Here is a 16047-nt window from a genome sequence, read left to right as displayed (position 1 = left end):
TCTTCACCTCTCTTTTTGGAAGAAAGGAATTTGGTCATGGATAGTTGTGTCTATTTTAGCATTTACATTTCCTTTCTTCAATTAAGTGTAGGGAGGAAGATGTGGCTTTTGCCTTTAGGACCATATTTACCAGATACTTCCTGGACATACTGAAGATTCTGAATAGAAGGTGTGCAGAAGGTAKTATTCTTCAAAGGCAAAAATTCCTATCAGTGTTCCCCCATCAAAACAATTCATATGGAAAAGGAGCTAAATATATACAGGGTGCCAGCAGCTTGAGGGAGGTGATCCTCCCCTTCTACTCAGCCCTGGTGAGGCCACATCTGGAGTATTGTGTTCAGTTCTGGGCTCCCCAATTTAAGAGAGACATGGAGCTACCGGAGCGAGTTCAGCAAAGGACTACTAAGATGATTAAGGGCCTGGAGCATTTCTTATATGAGCAAAGGCTGAGAGGGCTGGGACTCTTCAGCCTGGAGAAGAGAAGACTGAGGGGGATCTTATCAATGTGTATAAATATCTGAAGGGAGGGTGTAAAGGGCCARACTCTTTTCAGTGGTGTCCAGTGACAGGATGAGAGGCAACAGGCACAAGCTGAAACACAGGTAGTTGTCTAAACACATGAAAAAATGTTTTACTGTGAGAGTGACAGAGCACTGTAACAGGTTGCCCAAAGAAGTTGTGGAGTCTCCATCCTTGGAAATATTCAAAACCTGGGCATGGTTCTGGGCAATCTGCTCTAGCTGATCCTGCTTGAGCAGCAGGTTGCACCAGACAATCTCCAGAGGCCCCTCCAAAATATTCTGTGATTCTGTGATAAATTTATGAAGGCATTCATGGAGCGTGGTGGCTATGATAACAGAGGATCTAAAGTTGATCTAGGAGGTTCCTTCCAGTCCCCTGTTCCCTGCAGGACACAGCAATAAAAGACAGCTACTTTCCAGCATCAGGAGCCTTTTAAGATATGCTGTCCATTTCTGTAGTTACATAATGAATGTTCATACAGCCAGCCACTAGAGCCTGGAGAATCTTCTACCTTTGCAGTAGAATAGCCACTTGCCCAATATTTTTATGAGCCAGCTCTTACTTCTTTCACTTTTCAGTTGAATAATTGGATGGCTAAGTCAAATCAGTGATGTCTTTGTTGAGCAATATGTCTGTTTCCAGTATGTGATTCAGTCTGAAGAAATCCAGGGTAGGATTCAACTAATCTAATGAAGGTGTCTACTAGTAAGTCGTCAACATCTGAGCAAGTCATCTGACACTAATAAAGATTCACTTTGTCATTAGTGGAGAATTAATCAATAAGTTAGGTGGAGCTTAGACTGTGATTCATCTCATCCTGAAACAGGCATTACATTTGATCAGATGAATTGTGCCCTGAATTCTATGGACTATATTAACTACAGAGATGGATCTCTATTGACTATAATGGGAGCCTAGACAGCTGGCTCAGATGTAGGCTGGCTCAGACCAGCTTGTAGACACAAACAGGTAGACACAAAAGATGGGTGAGCTGGGCTTATCTCCCGCCTTAGTTCTTAAACAAAAATAACCACAAAGTTCAAAGAAAAACAACCAACCAAACCAAACAAGATACTCCTCTAATACTGTCCAAATCCTTCACTAAATTGCAAACATGAAATAAAAATTGTGTTTGTGTCTCACTAGAGAGTTTGTCTCCTGAAACATGAAATTACCCTAGGCCTCTGTTTATGCATTTGCAATCCAAGTAAGGCAGTATCATGCAAGAAAGTGAACTTCTGATATGCTGCCCTAATGGTTAGGTAAACAGCAGATGTTTGAGAGCTATGGGTTCGTTTAAGTTTTAGGACAAAGACTTACTGGATAATCTGCAAAGGTTAGGACTCTGGAACATGGCGGCAAACTAGTTCCTTCTGGCATGGCCTGTAATTTTATAGGCAGAAGCTTTATAGATCAAAGGCAAATCTGACATGTATTTTCACAATGGTTCAAAATACTTAGAAGAACTGCGGCTAGACTTATCCTATATGTTCAAACTTTTGTTTTCAAAGGATGATTTTAATCATATATTATGATTATAATACATTATCATGGCTTAAATGCTGGTTGTGTGGCATGCAGTATCTGGAATCTACTTATCCAGTGCTAAGGGAATGCAGAGAAGACAGACAACATGATCATAATCTCAAATTGAATTTAGGTTTTATGTATTTGCTTTGCTTTGTTTGAGTTACATTTTCCCAGATGCACTGTGATTGGATAGTAACTGTGACTCTATGGAAATGTAAACCTGTATCACCCAATTTTTCTAGAATAAGCAGAGAAATTATTTTCATTTGTCTGTAAAGACAGTAATAATTTCTTTAAGATTTATTGTAGCTTATACGGAAGAATTTTTGTAGTTACTTATGACAGATTGTCAAAGGCAAGACAAATAAAGGATCTTAAAACTGATTCTACAGTCAGATCTTTAAAGATCCTTATATGTTTTCCTTCTACTACTTAAGATCATTTAGCTGTAATTTCTAATTTTCTTGAGGATGATGAAGCTGCACCATCGAAAAGTATTTTCAGTGGCTGAATGGTATTTAATTTTTCTTACAAGTGCAAAAAAATTGATGGTACAGTTTTAAAATAAAAACTGTGATCATGTGTGAACTGACATGACTGAAAGCACTAATTAGAAGTTTCAATTAAAAATTCACAGCAAATTTTCTCACCAGAAACACAATTCTAAACTAAAAATAGACTGGCAATGTTGAAAAAAGCAGAAAGGGAAAACAATCAGTGGTGATATAGAAGTATGCGACTTTGCATTTGGCTTGGTTCTTTTTTTAGAAAAAGTTGATCTCAGGAAATCAGATGCATTATTGAAAGCACATTTGGTAGTTTTCGCATGCACACTGAAAGGACTTTTGCATCAAGAAATGCTCTCATATTCAATTTTCAAATTAATTCTCTTAATTGGTACAAAGTTGTACAATGTGTTATATCCATTCCTACCACAAACATAGCTTTGGAAATAATATTTTCTTGGGAACTAAACTTGGACACATATCAGAAAAGCTGAGTTTCAAGTCAATGCTGCATGTCAAAACCTTGTATGTATGAAGACATGTATGAATTAAGAAACAAAGACATACTGAAATAAGTACTGGAAATAAGTACTGTCTTAAATAGCAGACTGAAGTATGCGATAACCTCTGGAGGCAGTAGACATGCATTTGACTGATAAACAGTATCACACTAAGTAAATAGCTTTTCAAAATGCCCCTTAGAATTTTTTCCTCGATTTTTCATGATCCTTTGTTTTCATGCAAGCAAGGAGCTTGCATCCATACGCTGCGCTTTATTCCCTGCCACGCTTCTTTTTGACTGACCCAGGCAGTGTGCCTGCGGCAGTGTACTCCCGGCACCGCCTCAGTTCTGCCAGCAGGGAATGGCTGCTTCGGTGCTGTTTCGACAGTGTAGTTCTTTCTTCCCCATGTTTTGTTTTATTCCTCTGTCTTTTTCATTTACAAGTGCTCCTCTTAGAAGGAAAAGACAGTGCTTGTAGTATAATCTCAACGTATAGACCATACCATATGCAAGAATACACTAGAATTTGGGCCAAGGACGGTTCTGCGTTCTTGGCCTCTATTTTCAGCCTTGATACTTTTCAAATGCCTTCTTCCGTGAGTAGAAAACACGCAAGCCTCAATTCCCAGAGCTGTGCAGCCTTCCCTGCTCCCCGCAGCGGCCCCGATGCCGCTGGGACTGCAGCCCCCGCCAGCGGGGCGGCCGGCCGGGGTACCACAGCAGCCTCCCTCGGGGGCCTCAGCCCCTGTGCTCGCCTTTACCCGGACAGATAGCTAAGGTGCAGGCAAATGTTTAGACCCAATACTCTACTCTTTTGGGGAAAAAAAAAAAAAAAACGACGAAAAGGATTTGAAAAAAATTGATGAAAACGCACCAAAGGCGGTCAAGCAGGTGCGGGCTGTGGACGCAGGGTGGCCTTGAGCGGCCTTTCCCTCGCTGCCATTTAACGCGGACATCTGCAACAGGGCTTGAAATAGCCTCTTGGTGCCTGCCCCCCCCGCAGGCCTCCAGCACAGGCGAGGCCGCCCTCAGTGCGCAGCCCCCCCGGGGAGACGGCGCTGCTGCGGAGGGAGGTGCTGGAGGGAGCCGGGGGGAAACGAGAGCTGCGGGGGGAAGCGCCCGCAGAGCGCACGGGGGAAGGGACGGGAGCAGGGGCAGAGGAGGACAGGGGGGCCTCGCGCCTCAGCGGCGGGACGGGCGGGACGGGCGTGGGGGGGAGGGCGGTGGCCGGCCCCGCCCGCCCGCCCCGCCCGAGCCAATGGGAGCGGCGGATGTTGGCGGGCCGGGCGGTGGCGGCGTTGCCACAGCAGCGGCGGGGCCGGAGTGGCGGCCGCAGTCAGGGAGCGCCATGGAGGTCCTGGAAGGTGAGCGGCAGGGGCGGCTCGCCGGCGGCGGGGCCTTTCCTCCCCTCACCTCCTTGCCGGGGGGGGTGAGCGGCAGGGGCGAGCCGCGCCGGGCCTTTGTGCATGTTTCGGGGCGGCGGCGGGGAGGGGGGACATGGCGCTCGGAGGGGCGGCCCGGGCGCCCCCGGCCCTTCCCCGGCGGCAGCGTCGCTTCGCTGCCCGGCGCGGAGCGCGGGGGAGGCCGCGCCGGGGCCGGCCCGGCGGCGCTTTGTCTCGCTCGCCGCTCCCGCGGGAGCGTTGCGGGGGCGGCAGCGGCCCCCCGCCGCGGCCAGGCCGTGGCGCCCCGGCTCGGCGGTGCGCGGCGGCCCGCAGGTGCCCCGGGCAGCGCGCTGTGCGGGGCGGCTTTGCCCCGGCTCGTTTTGTGCAGCCAGAGGAGTGGGCTAGGTTCTGCGATGCGCTTGTAACTGTAGGGAAATGCCGAAGGCCGGGTGCTTATTTGCTGATAGAGTTTTTGCAACTTCATCCTGTGCCAGCTGGAATAAGGAGGATTTCGCCCTCCAAGGTATCTGTCGTGGCACAGATGCAGGTTTGGGRTGTGTGAAGTTATTGTTTGCTATCTGAACATCCCAGTAGGCCTGTTATTGGTGTGTTTTGCAAGTTGCTTTAACAATATTATTAAGAAATAATACAAACCTGTTCTGAGTAAGGACCACTAAATGGTCATCAAGTCTCCCATGTTCTGCTTCACTCTAGATAATTGAGTCCTTAAATAGGAAGGAGAGTTAACTGGCCTTTGTTCTTTGTCCCTTCTAGCACACCCCTGCCCCTAGAGAACAGAAGTAATTCTCACTGAATACCTGCTTTTTATCTTTAACAGATTTTACAATCATCAGACTCGTTCTTCTTATGCCTCCTCTTCTGCATCAAGACTGTGTAAATATGGAGAACACGATTTGGCATTAAAAGGCCCAGGAGCTTCTCTTTTATTTGATTTACCTAAGCTGTCACTGAATGATAATGTTCTTTAAATTTGAAAGATAGCATCCAGTGGTTTATCAAAAAATGCTTTTTGGCACTCAGACTGTCACAGCAGTGCTGTGACAATCCTGTGTTCCCTATCCAGAAAGAGAAGGCTTGCTCTAATTTTGAGTCAGCTATATGGCTGACTGCAGCTGGGACTGCATATCATATGCAGTTCATCTATCAATTGATTTGGTTGTGAGCTGTAAGGCTGGCTATGCCAGCTGTGTCGTACAGGCTCTACTACCTTCATAACAGAGGGTGGGCAGATCCACAGATTTCAGCAGAAGCCTAAAAAATTGTTATTCTTGAGTAGATTTTGTCCAGCTTTGCTGGTGTGCTAGTCTTCTGGAGATGGTTTACATTTTGTTTGTATCTCAGTAGGTATTGGGAGTGGAAGGATGAACTACTAAATCATAGAGTCAAATCTCATGTTTACTGTATGAGCCTTTTTTTGAAAGTACTTTCAAAAGCTAGAGTTTACCAAAGCATTTTTGTTTTCTGTGACATGAGATTTTCTTTCTCAACACTCGAGATTAATTAGAGAGTAGCACAAGTAATAAGCCATTTTCAAAACCTTCATATATCCTTTCCTTTGGGAAATCCTTTATTCCACACTGGTGTCTGGCATTCTTGAATGTTAAAGTTCTTGAAGCTGAAGAATGTGTTCTTTGGCTTGCTCATGGGTCACTTTGTGCTTTTATTTTTTTTTTAATTGCTCTCATACAGCATGTTTTTTTGTTTCAAAATATTGTGTACCAGTGTTGCTTGAGCTGCTGCATACAGAAGTAAACAGGGCTTTTATTTGTAGCTTTTGAGTTTAAGCTGTCTCTTTTGATGTACATTTAGATTAGGTTCAGACAAGATGTGCATAGACAGGTGGCCCCAGGAGGGGAAAAAGCAGGCAAAAACAACAACAACAACAACAATGAATTACTCCACTAGGTATTATGCTTTTTTCCAGTTGTTGCATTGGCAACTCAGAAGAATGTTGCTGGTTGCCATTTTAGATTAAATTTAGAACTGGAGGCACAAGTGCTCAGTCATTCCTATCCAACATGAAAGCATGGGCTGCTTTGGAAATCTGGCTCTGCATCCTCCCCACCTCCTCCCCCTTGGATTAGCTCTCAGCAAAATCAATTCCCAGAGCTGGTATATACAGCTAGTCCTGGCAGAAGTGTGTGTGAGGGATGTGGTTGGGGTAGAGGGCAGGACTTTGTCTTTTGGCAGCAGCCTGCTGGTGTGTGTGGCTGTGGTAGGGCCCCTCCCGCTTAGGACGCTTGACCTGGACTCTCCACCTTTGGAAGATGGTGCTTCAGTTTTCTGAAGCTCATCATCATAGATGCAAGATCTGTTTTATTCCTATTTACTTGAGTATGCTTTTAATAAGAATGGCTGTACCTAGTTTATCATGATTCTTTTCATCATGTGGAGAGTTGTAAGTGTATTGGCTGGTTTGTGGAGCTGCATTAGTGACATTTGAAGAGTTGAATAGTATTTCTTGTGTTGTAATCATCTCTTTCACTATGTGCAAGTTGAAAGGTTCAGTGAAATGGTAAAGTAGGTCTCTGTGTTGCTTTTTAAATTCACTTCTGGCTTTTTTTTTTTTCTGGAAGTTTGTTGCTTCTTCATATTAGTATATCAATATTGCTATCTTGATACTGAAAGGCAAATTTAGAACTCTTAAATTTTGTAAAAGGAATCGGTGCATGCGTGTGTTACTACAAGTGACAAATTTGATGTATGCCTTAAAAGTTAAATCTGAAGTTGCTAGCCCAGCATTTGTTACTTTGCAGTCTGTACAGTGTTTGGTTCTTTTTCAATTTTCATTAATATGCTGGTGAAAATATTTGCAGTAAAAGCCTATCTGTGGTTTTTAAATGAGCTATTGACTTTAAATGTACTGATCTTTAAGGTGAGTTTAAAAGGTTTTCCCAAATAGTCCATCGTGTCCTGAATCCCTGGACCATTTTTGATGGGTTGTCACATGCTTGTCGCTTTCACTGCTGGATGACAAGAAAAAAGCTGTCACATTGGCGTGTTTGTCGCTGTTTTGCTTGAAGGAGATGGAGGAGGGGATCCAAGCACTGAATTCCTGACTTCATGTAAGCCGCAACAGCCCAATGGTGGTCTGTGATCAGCTTGCCTCCAGTCTGTTGCTTTTTATGGGAGGATGCCTGGCAACAGCTGTTTGAGCTGACCAAATGCCTCTTCCCACACTTGTCCCCAGCACATCCCAGAGGCTGGCCTGCTGCTGCCTCCGGTGTAAAGGGGAAAGCGGCAGCTGCGTGAAAGCGCAGCTGTCTGGGGCAGGCAGAGGCAGCACTTGCCTGGCCCCGCAGTTCTGCCTGCACCCTGTGTGCTGGCGGCCAGGGCGGGCTGGCTGTTGTTGGGACRGATGGGTGGCTGCTTGCTCAGGAAAGAGCCTGCAGCAGAGTCTCAAACCCAGAGCTTTCTCTTGCAGCTGCCAAGCAGGGACTACTGTGACTAAGCGTTTAGATTCCGAGCAGTCTCGGTGTGCCCTTGAGGTCTCTCAGGGGTAAAGCACGCTGTATAATGTCTTCTCCGTAGAGAGAGCAGTGCTGTAATAGTGTTTGTTTCTGGACCCTTCGCTGACCCTGAATGTGTGAGACGCTCTGCTCCCTCCCCAGAAGGTGCAAGCTTTCTAGTTTGGGATTTTACATTACTAATGTGTGACTGGTGGAAGCAAGCACACATGCTTGCTTTTACGCAGAATTTTGAATGAGCCATTGCATTCTCTCTCTCTCTTTTAATAGTGTGGAAAGTTGTTTCTATTTTCAAAACAAAAAATGGTATTAATGTAAGCCTTCCTTTTCTTTTGGTGTTGATGCTTGTCCTCACTGGATGTGTGCAGCAGCTTCCCTACTTTGGCAGCCATTTTCTTAAGCTCTGTTTAAGAAAGGCCCCAGCCCTTCATAAYGTTTCAGTGGTGTGGGGTTTTTTGTTTGTTTTGGGTTTTTTTTTAATCTAATACATCGAACAGCAGGAAGGATTAACTTTACAGTACTGCTTTTAAATCAACAAGTTGGAAATGATTAAAGATAAAAAGAAAAAATAAATAAATATTAGCTTTACATTTCTAAGAACTCGTTTCTCTCTGATAGCTGTTAAAACAATGAGAAATGCAGCCTTTTCATCAAACTGTTGTTTCACTGGGCATACTTGCAGCTCTGTTAAGTAGTCTTAAGTTTTACATTTTAATACGCTACATTATAGTGAGCAATGTATTTATTTTTTTCCAATGCATTTATATTTTTATTTGTGATTAATGTTGATGTTTTGGGGAAGAAATTGAAATTAAATGTTTTACTTGAGAAAACTTCTGAAAACTGAATTCAGGGGAGATATGGTTTCAGAATATAGTTCACTTTTAAAGAAAGGAAGTAATACATGTAGACAGGAATTCGAATATTTCAGGTTATTGCTTGTTCAGCATCTTACAACTAATAGATTTTACCCTTTCTTCTGCATTATTATTTTTTTTTAACAGAATTTTACAGCCTTTTTAGCTTAAACTGCAGGAACTAGATCAATCTAGTCGCTGGATTCCATTGGTTAAATTTGCTAAAGTGGAAAGAAGAATATGTTTTACCTGCATGCGTGTATGATGTGGTTATTATCAAAAGCTGTTGTGGCATTTCAGTAAAATCTACTTCAAGGAGTGTGTCTGGCAGTTTCTTCTTGGCTTGATTTTTAAAGATATTGTTACAAAAATATTAAGGAATCAGTGTATTATAAATTAAGTTTATTATCAAAATTATTTTTAACACATTATTTTACTTTATTGTTAGCCAGGTAAACTTCTGCTAAACAGGCAGACTTAGAAGAGTGGGATTGCTCTATCCAGTTACATTTGAGTAATAGAGGGTTTAAGTCCAAGAATTGCTTTTGGGGTCGCTGGTGCAAAGCTGTCTTGGTACAAGATTAATGTAAAAAGGCTGGCCTTCACTTGACTACCTACTTACAGTCATCCTGGTGCTCGTAGCCTAATACAGGAAAACAGCTTATGGTGTCAAAATCGAATTCTGTAACTATACACAGGTTTTGCGGATCACGTCCTTTCTGCTGGCTGTTGATCTTAAAACTCATTAATAGAAGCCCAAATAATGTATCTGAAAGTCAAAGGGATCAAATAACACTGCTTATTTGTGTTCAGTTTTGTTGCATTTCCCTATGCATTACAGGGGAAACTGCCATACTTTTTCAGGGAAATCATCACAACCAGCTGTGTCTCTGAAGTGCCTGTACACTAATGCACGCAGCATGGGGAACAAATAGGAGGAACAACCTGTGTGGTTGCAGGGCTGAGATCCCAGAGAGGTGGTGGGATAGCTCATGTGTCTGGAGTGCTGCAGTGGTCGGATACAGGCTTTTTAGGAAGGACAGGCTGGGAGGGCAAGGCAGGGGAGTGACCCTGTATGTCTGGAGTGCAGCATGAGTGCATGAAGCTCAGCCTGGGGGCGGGTGAGGAGCCAGCTGAGGGCTGGCAGACCAGCTTGGGTGGGTGATGTTATGGTGGGTGTTTGCTACAGGCCACCTGATCAGAAAGAAGTAGGTGAGACTTTTTTCAGGCAACTGGAAGAAGCCTCATATCCAGAGGCCCTGGGCCTCATAGGGGGCTCTAACCACCCTGATACCTGCTAGAAGGGCAACATAGCAAGCACAAGCAATCCAGGAGGTTTCTGGAGTGCATTTATGACAAGTCCCCAGCAGAGATGATGGAGGAGCCGAAGAGGGAAGGTTCTGTGCTGAACCTCATACTTGTAACCAAGGAAAGACTGGTCAGGGGTGTGAAGGTTGAGGGCAGCCTTGGCTGCAGTGACTGTGAGATGGTGGAGTTCAGGATCCTGAGAGGAGGGAGCAAGGCTAATAGCAGGATCACAGCCCTAGACTTAAGGAGAGCAGAATTTGGCCTCTTCACAGGTCTGCTGGGAGAATCCTGTGAGATACTGTCCCAGAGAGAAGGGGTGTCCTGGAGATGTGGTTGATTTTTAAGGGTACATAGTGTGACATTGGTAGGTTTTAATATAAAAAGTTATGCTTCATATGAGGAAGAGGGAAGAAGGACAGATGGTTAAAGAAAAGGAGAATACAAGATGATGTAAGTTGTGCATGCGCTGCATGCACGTGTAACCATGTGCAACCTTTCTTGACTAAATGCAATTTATTTCTCAGTCACAAAAAACCTTATTCACAGGATCTTCTTCCATTTTGTCCYTTTTCAACTGGTGAGTCTTTCCCTTGATACATTATTTTCAAAAAAATAATACAGAACTCAAGTTCATCAGATTTATATTCAAAACTATAACAGTGAATTTGACAAATATGCATTTGCATTGTCAGTCTGAATAACTGATATGAAAACATACAGAGGTTCTATAAAGTCTTGCTTAAGCATTTCAACTTGAAGGAATTGAAGGTATGCTGCTTTTTGTTATCTTTTGGAAGCAGAATTGACAGCTTTACACAAGATTAGACTGCATTGTCAATACAGAAGTAGAAAAGATTTCATAAGTCTTTTCCTCTAAAATTAGGGATGGATAGATAAAAGTAGATTYGTTTGCTATTTGTTATACAATTATTCATAATCTAATTGCATAACAGTTTTGAAGTATGTGGAAGGTTGAATACTAAGAGAAAGAGAGCTTACTACTTTGATTCTCTTGCTTTCCTTAATTCTTCTGCAACCTAGTGCATAGCATATCCGGACTAGAAAGGATTGCTTTGGTGAGGTAAATCATGCGCATCACGCAGTTATCAAATAGATTTTAGCAAAGTGTTGACAGTATTTTCTGTTGTTAATATGATATATTTGTCTGACTCTCATTTGCATTTCAGTATTCGTGGTAGCAAAATAATGAAAACTTGCAAAACTAGCAACCCTGTTTTTTCTGTCATCATTGATATCCTTTTTTTTTTCTACTCTTGTATTTTCACAATTATTTTCATTATTTAATGCTCTTTAAAATTGGTGTAGTAAGCCTTTCAAATAAGTGTTGTTTGCCATCAGGCTTTTCAGGGGTGAATGTTGTTGATTAAAAAAAAAATACAACCCAGTCAGCACTGATCAGTGGACATATGTTGGAGAGTGACAGTTCCCAAGAGACTGTGGTGCTGTGACTTGATGGTATAGATTCCAGTTAAGGTGAGGAGTATAAGGACTGAAATGTTTTTTCATAAGTGAAGCATGTGGAACTCTTAATGAGTGAAGAATCATTTGCTTTTGTTGGAGATGGGAGGGGATTTATGCTAAAAGCAGTAACTAGAAATTTGCAGGAGAACGCTTGGGTGAGCACTCTCCAGCTAATACTTTCAACAGTTGTAGATTACCTGTTGGTTTCAAGTAGGTAATTTCAAAGCTGGAGGTCACACCAGAGTGTTTCTGTAAGCTTGAATGTGTTAAGGCTTAATGGTGATAATCATCACAGTTGTCTGGCCAAAATCTTTTAGTACTGTCATTGCTGCTGATAAATAAAAGGTTTTGAAGGGCAGTCAAACAAATTTCACGACATGACAAACTGCTGTTATTAGGATTTAATACTGCTTTTATCTTTGAGGAGCTGTGTTTCTTTAAAGCATTTTCTACTTTTTTTCTAGGTTCAGATGTATGCTGGTGTATGCAAAGCTCTCCAAAAGAGAAAACTGTAACACAATTTCAATTAACAGCAGTTCAGGAATACCACTTTTACTCCCTCTGGGTGTGCGGTCTATTTGCATAACTGCTTACTTTGTAAACCTAGCAGCAAGAACTAGCAGCATGCCTGTGGCTCTGTCAGATCGAATATGGATGATCTGATGGGCCTGCGTACCATACCATGAAAGATGATCTGATGGGCCTGCATATTGTACCATGAAAGATAAATCTGAGAAGTGACGCCTTGCACTTTCCACTGTGAATTAGTTGGTCTATTTGAACGTGCGAGGGAGAAGTCCCCTAGCTATTTAAGTCTCAAAGGAGTCTAAACCCATCTATAATGGGGTTTTGACATCTGAGAGAGAGTCTTTACAGCTATGCRGTCAGACTTTGAGGACCACTCAAACTTTACATCAAAACTCCAACTTCATGAAGAGAAGGTATGGGTAATTGGTCTGTGACCATATGCAAAAAGAATGTGTGCAATAACTTAGGCACATGCAGGTAGCAAAAAAAATTGGAAGACTGTTGTACTCTGAAAGTAGCTGGAAGAGGCGGGGACAGACTAGAAAGACAAGTGATAAGAGTCTGTTGCCATTCATGCCTGAGGATAGACTCACCTTACCTAGACTGGAAATTTTATTAGCAGCAGTAAAACAATCTAATTGTTTAATTCAGACAACCAGCATCTTACTAGGTTGAACTCAGTTTGTTTTTACCTGAGACCTGGTGTGAGCCAGACAGTAGGAGAAAAGGGTGTAGAGCTGCTGGGCGTCATAGGTATGGCATCCCTTCAGTGGAAATGCTTCTACTTCCTTTGGTATTCACATACCCAATTTGAACAGATTGTCCTGCTCTTCTCCCTAGGTGTATTTAGATTAGATAACAGTAATTATGTCCTTTTCTAAGATAACTAAATTCATTCGTGTTTAATATAGGCATGTAAATTGCTAGTGATTAGTGGTGTTAAAGATGGTAAAAGGGAAAAGAAGTGCAGCTGTTGGATCTTGAGTTTTCTGTGGTTGCATAACCAAAGTAGTGCAATCTCTGCATTGTTGCTTGGCTTAAAGGAAACTGAAGCAAAATGTAGGCACTGATTTGACACTGTCTTGCTACCAACTTCTGTTCTCAGATTTGCTTGCCAGGCAAATCCTTTCTTCTGTTTCTTGATTTGAGTCTTCCCTGTTTTTACTCCCCTCCCCTCTCCCCCCCTGCTCCTTACAGCCCAATAAAGGCTGTTCCTCATTTTCCTATTGCATATTTTTTCTTTCCATACGCTATTTTATTCTTTTCCCCTTCACTTCTTACTAATTTTCTTGTCATTGCTTTTGAGTTTTGATCCCCCCCCCCCAATCAACCCTGCTTGACGTGAAGGTCAACAAGGCCATGGTGGGGTATCTTTTCTTGCTCTGATGGGTGTTTTACCCCTCTGTGATGGAAAGTAGCAGTGGCAGGAGAGATCTCCAACCTGTAGCAGTGAAGCTGGCTGGAGAAATCCTAGCTGATCTGCAGAGTTGTCTTGTGTGCTCTGGTCAACCCAGAGGAAGCATGAAGCACTGGAGGAGTTAGGTAGCACACCTCACCAAATTTTGGTTGCTTCTGTGAGTTATTATTATTATTATTATATTTTTAAGGCTCTGTCCACATCGTCTGCTAAATTTAGAGTTGCTGCTTTAGAGAAAACCTTGCTGAAGTTATTTGTTATGTCAATACAACCTATTTCTGTTAACTTTTGATCAGGAAAAAAGAGTCACTCTGTGCTTCTTACTAAGAAATCCCCAAATTTCCAGCTGTAAGATCTTACTTTTATTTGCTTTTCATTATCAGGCTAAAATCTCTTGAAATAAGATTTGTCCATTCTGATGCTTTTTCTAGTATTTTTATGGAAAACTMTGCCAAAAATGAATCAGTCATTTCAAAGGAGAAAAACAAAAGGTTGTCCTTTTTATTGCTGGTGTTTAAAAAACTAACTTTTGACATTACTACCAAAAATGAGGAGAAGGCATTTTCTTTTTTTATGAGCATTTGTATCACTGGTTATTTATATAGCTTTTGCATAACAGGTATGCTGACAGACTACATTATTAGAAAAGGCATTTGTGTATAATAGCTAAACTTTCTTGTTCCCTTCCCAATCTCTCAGTTTTATTCTCACTTTTTTTAATTTTAAAATTACCAGATCTCATGTTGTGGATGTTGCTAACCCTTCTCTATGGGAAGACTGTTGGGCTCTTGTACAGAAAAGTTATGGTTTGGTGGATTCCCCCCCCCCCCTTTAAAGGGAGAAGAAATTCAGAGGAATAACTTAAGAAATTGAAGGGACTAGTGGGCAGWTCTAAAGGACTGTAGATTTCCCAGTTTTAATGAAACTTCAGGAACTGTAATTTTTTAAATAACTGTATTTTTGTTTTCGAATTAGTGATTTGTGTTATGGGGGAGGAAGCATTGGCAGTAGACATGGCTCTTGGCAAATGTGATTATTGAGCAGCTGCCAGCAGCTGAGAAGGGTGAGGAATGCTGGAAGGAGACCCAGCTCTGTGACTGTAGCTGCAGTGAGTGCTAATTGACATTCATTATACAGGGCTATGTTGTATGTAAATACTCCTGGATCAGCTGAGCATCTGTCAGATCTACTGCTTTGCTTTGGTTTTTTTAATGGTAAATTTAAGCACAGTTTGAGTTCAATGAATAGAAGAATATGGTGGAAAACGCAGCTATTCTTCATTTACTAATGTTTATACTGGAAAGAGTTATAAGATCAAGGATTTCAGTGAGAGAATGTTATGCATCTGATTTTTGAAGATCGCTAATTGTAATTTATTTCAGCTAACTTCTTAGAAAAGAGAAAAAATAAAGACGCAAGCAGTCTTACTTCCCTGAATTACTACTCTCACTTGTTGACAATTTCTGCAAAGCTGAGAATTGTGCTAGATAATGTGATAAAGTTGAACTCTTTTTAACAGGAGTGAGTTTCTTATACTGTCTGTTAGAATTATTAAGTGTCAAGAATTCTGAAGAATTAAGTATTGAAACAAAAAATGAATCTGTGCATACCTTGTATTTCTGAGTAGGAGAATGGAGAAAAGCCTTTACAGGCTTAGCTGCTTTGTCTTGTGAAAAAGAGTGAGGTCAGGTTCCAGCCATCTAAAATGTATTATACCGGACCATCATTACTAGTGAGTAAAGTTATGCTCCAGCTTGAGAATTAAAAAAAAAAAAAAAAAAAGCCTGTGGATTTTTTTTCAGAAATCATTGTTTAAAATAAAGATTGAAAAATTACCATTAATAATAAAAAGTTCCTAGTAAGTTTTGGTCTAAACACAAGTCTTGGTTTTTTTCTTCTGTTATTGCATCTGAATTATCTACAATATTTTCTATCTTGCCTCCTTTTTCCCTACTTTTATATGCATATAAACACCCATTTAGATGGGAAACGAAGAGGCTTAATTATCACTTAAGTGTTATAACTCAAGATTATTGTCAGTACAGTCCGATTATGCTGTGATAAGGATGTGTTTATGTCTGTGTGAAAAAGGAATATAAATTAATGAAAAAATGATGTTTGAAGAAGCTGGTTTTTAAAGTGCAGAACACTTTGTATGACTTGTGATTCTTGAAATGGGTTGTGCTCAATAGCGTTTAATATATTATTTATAAATATTTACATACTGATGATATATTTCAGTTAATTAATTGAAAAAGGCAGAAATTGATTTAATAGTTCCATGTATTTGTGCTAGAAATCCTACTTAACTTTAATCTCAACATTGGGAAAGAACATATGCAGCTGGAACCATGACTGCCTGAATCTTCATTTGTTTGCCTTGAAACACTTTGTTAAATTTTCCATGTTCTTTAGGACTGATCCTGCTGTTAATGGACAAGTGTGTATGTTTAGGTTAAAAAACTGCTTTCCACTGAGGAACTGGGAACAAAAACTGATAAATCTTTTTGTAGAAGAACTCTCCT

At 41.5% G+C, this 16047-nt stretch overlaps 1 protein-coding gene across 5 annotated transcripts in view; it reads left to right on the top strand.

The window, feature by feature from the left end:
• Window positions 1-4365: 4365 nt before the first annotated feature.
• Window positions 4366-16047, top strand: part of ZC2HC1A (zinc finger C2HC-type containing 1A) — a 36693-nt gene continuing 25011 nt past the window's right edge. For all 5 annotated transcript variants that reach the window (XR_003256124.1, XR_003256123.1, XM_026082483.1 and 2 more), the window contains exon 1: window positions 4366-4424. Coding sequence is in view for 3 of the 5 variants with exons in the window: in XM_026082483.1 (XP_025938268.1) it covers window positions 4409-4424 (16 nt within the window). In the remaining 2 variants the exon portion in view is untranslated. The remainder of the gene's footprint in view (window positions 4425-16047) is intronic.

This window comes from Apteryx rowi, unplaced genomic scaffold (genome assembly GCF_003343035.1).
Source record: "Apteryx rowi isolate R43461 unplaced genomic scaffold, aptRow1 scaffold_58, whole genome shotgun sequence".
In the NCBI taxonomy this organism is placed as follows: domain Eukaryota; kingdom Metazoa; phylum Chordata; class Aves; order Apterygiformes; family Apterygidae; genus Apteryx; species Apteryx rowi.
Note: the sequence above shows the minus strand (reverse complement) of the source record. Positions and strands in the feature narration are given on the sequence as shown.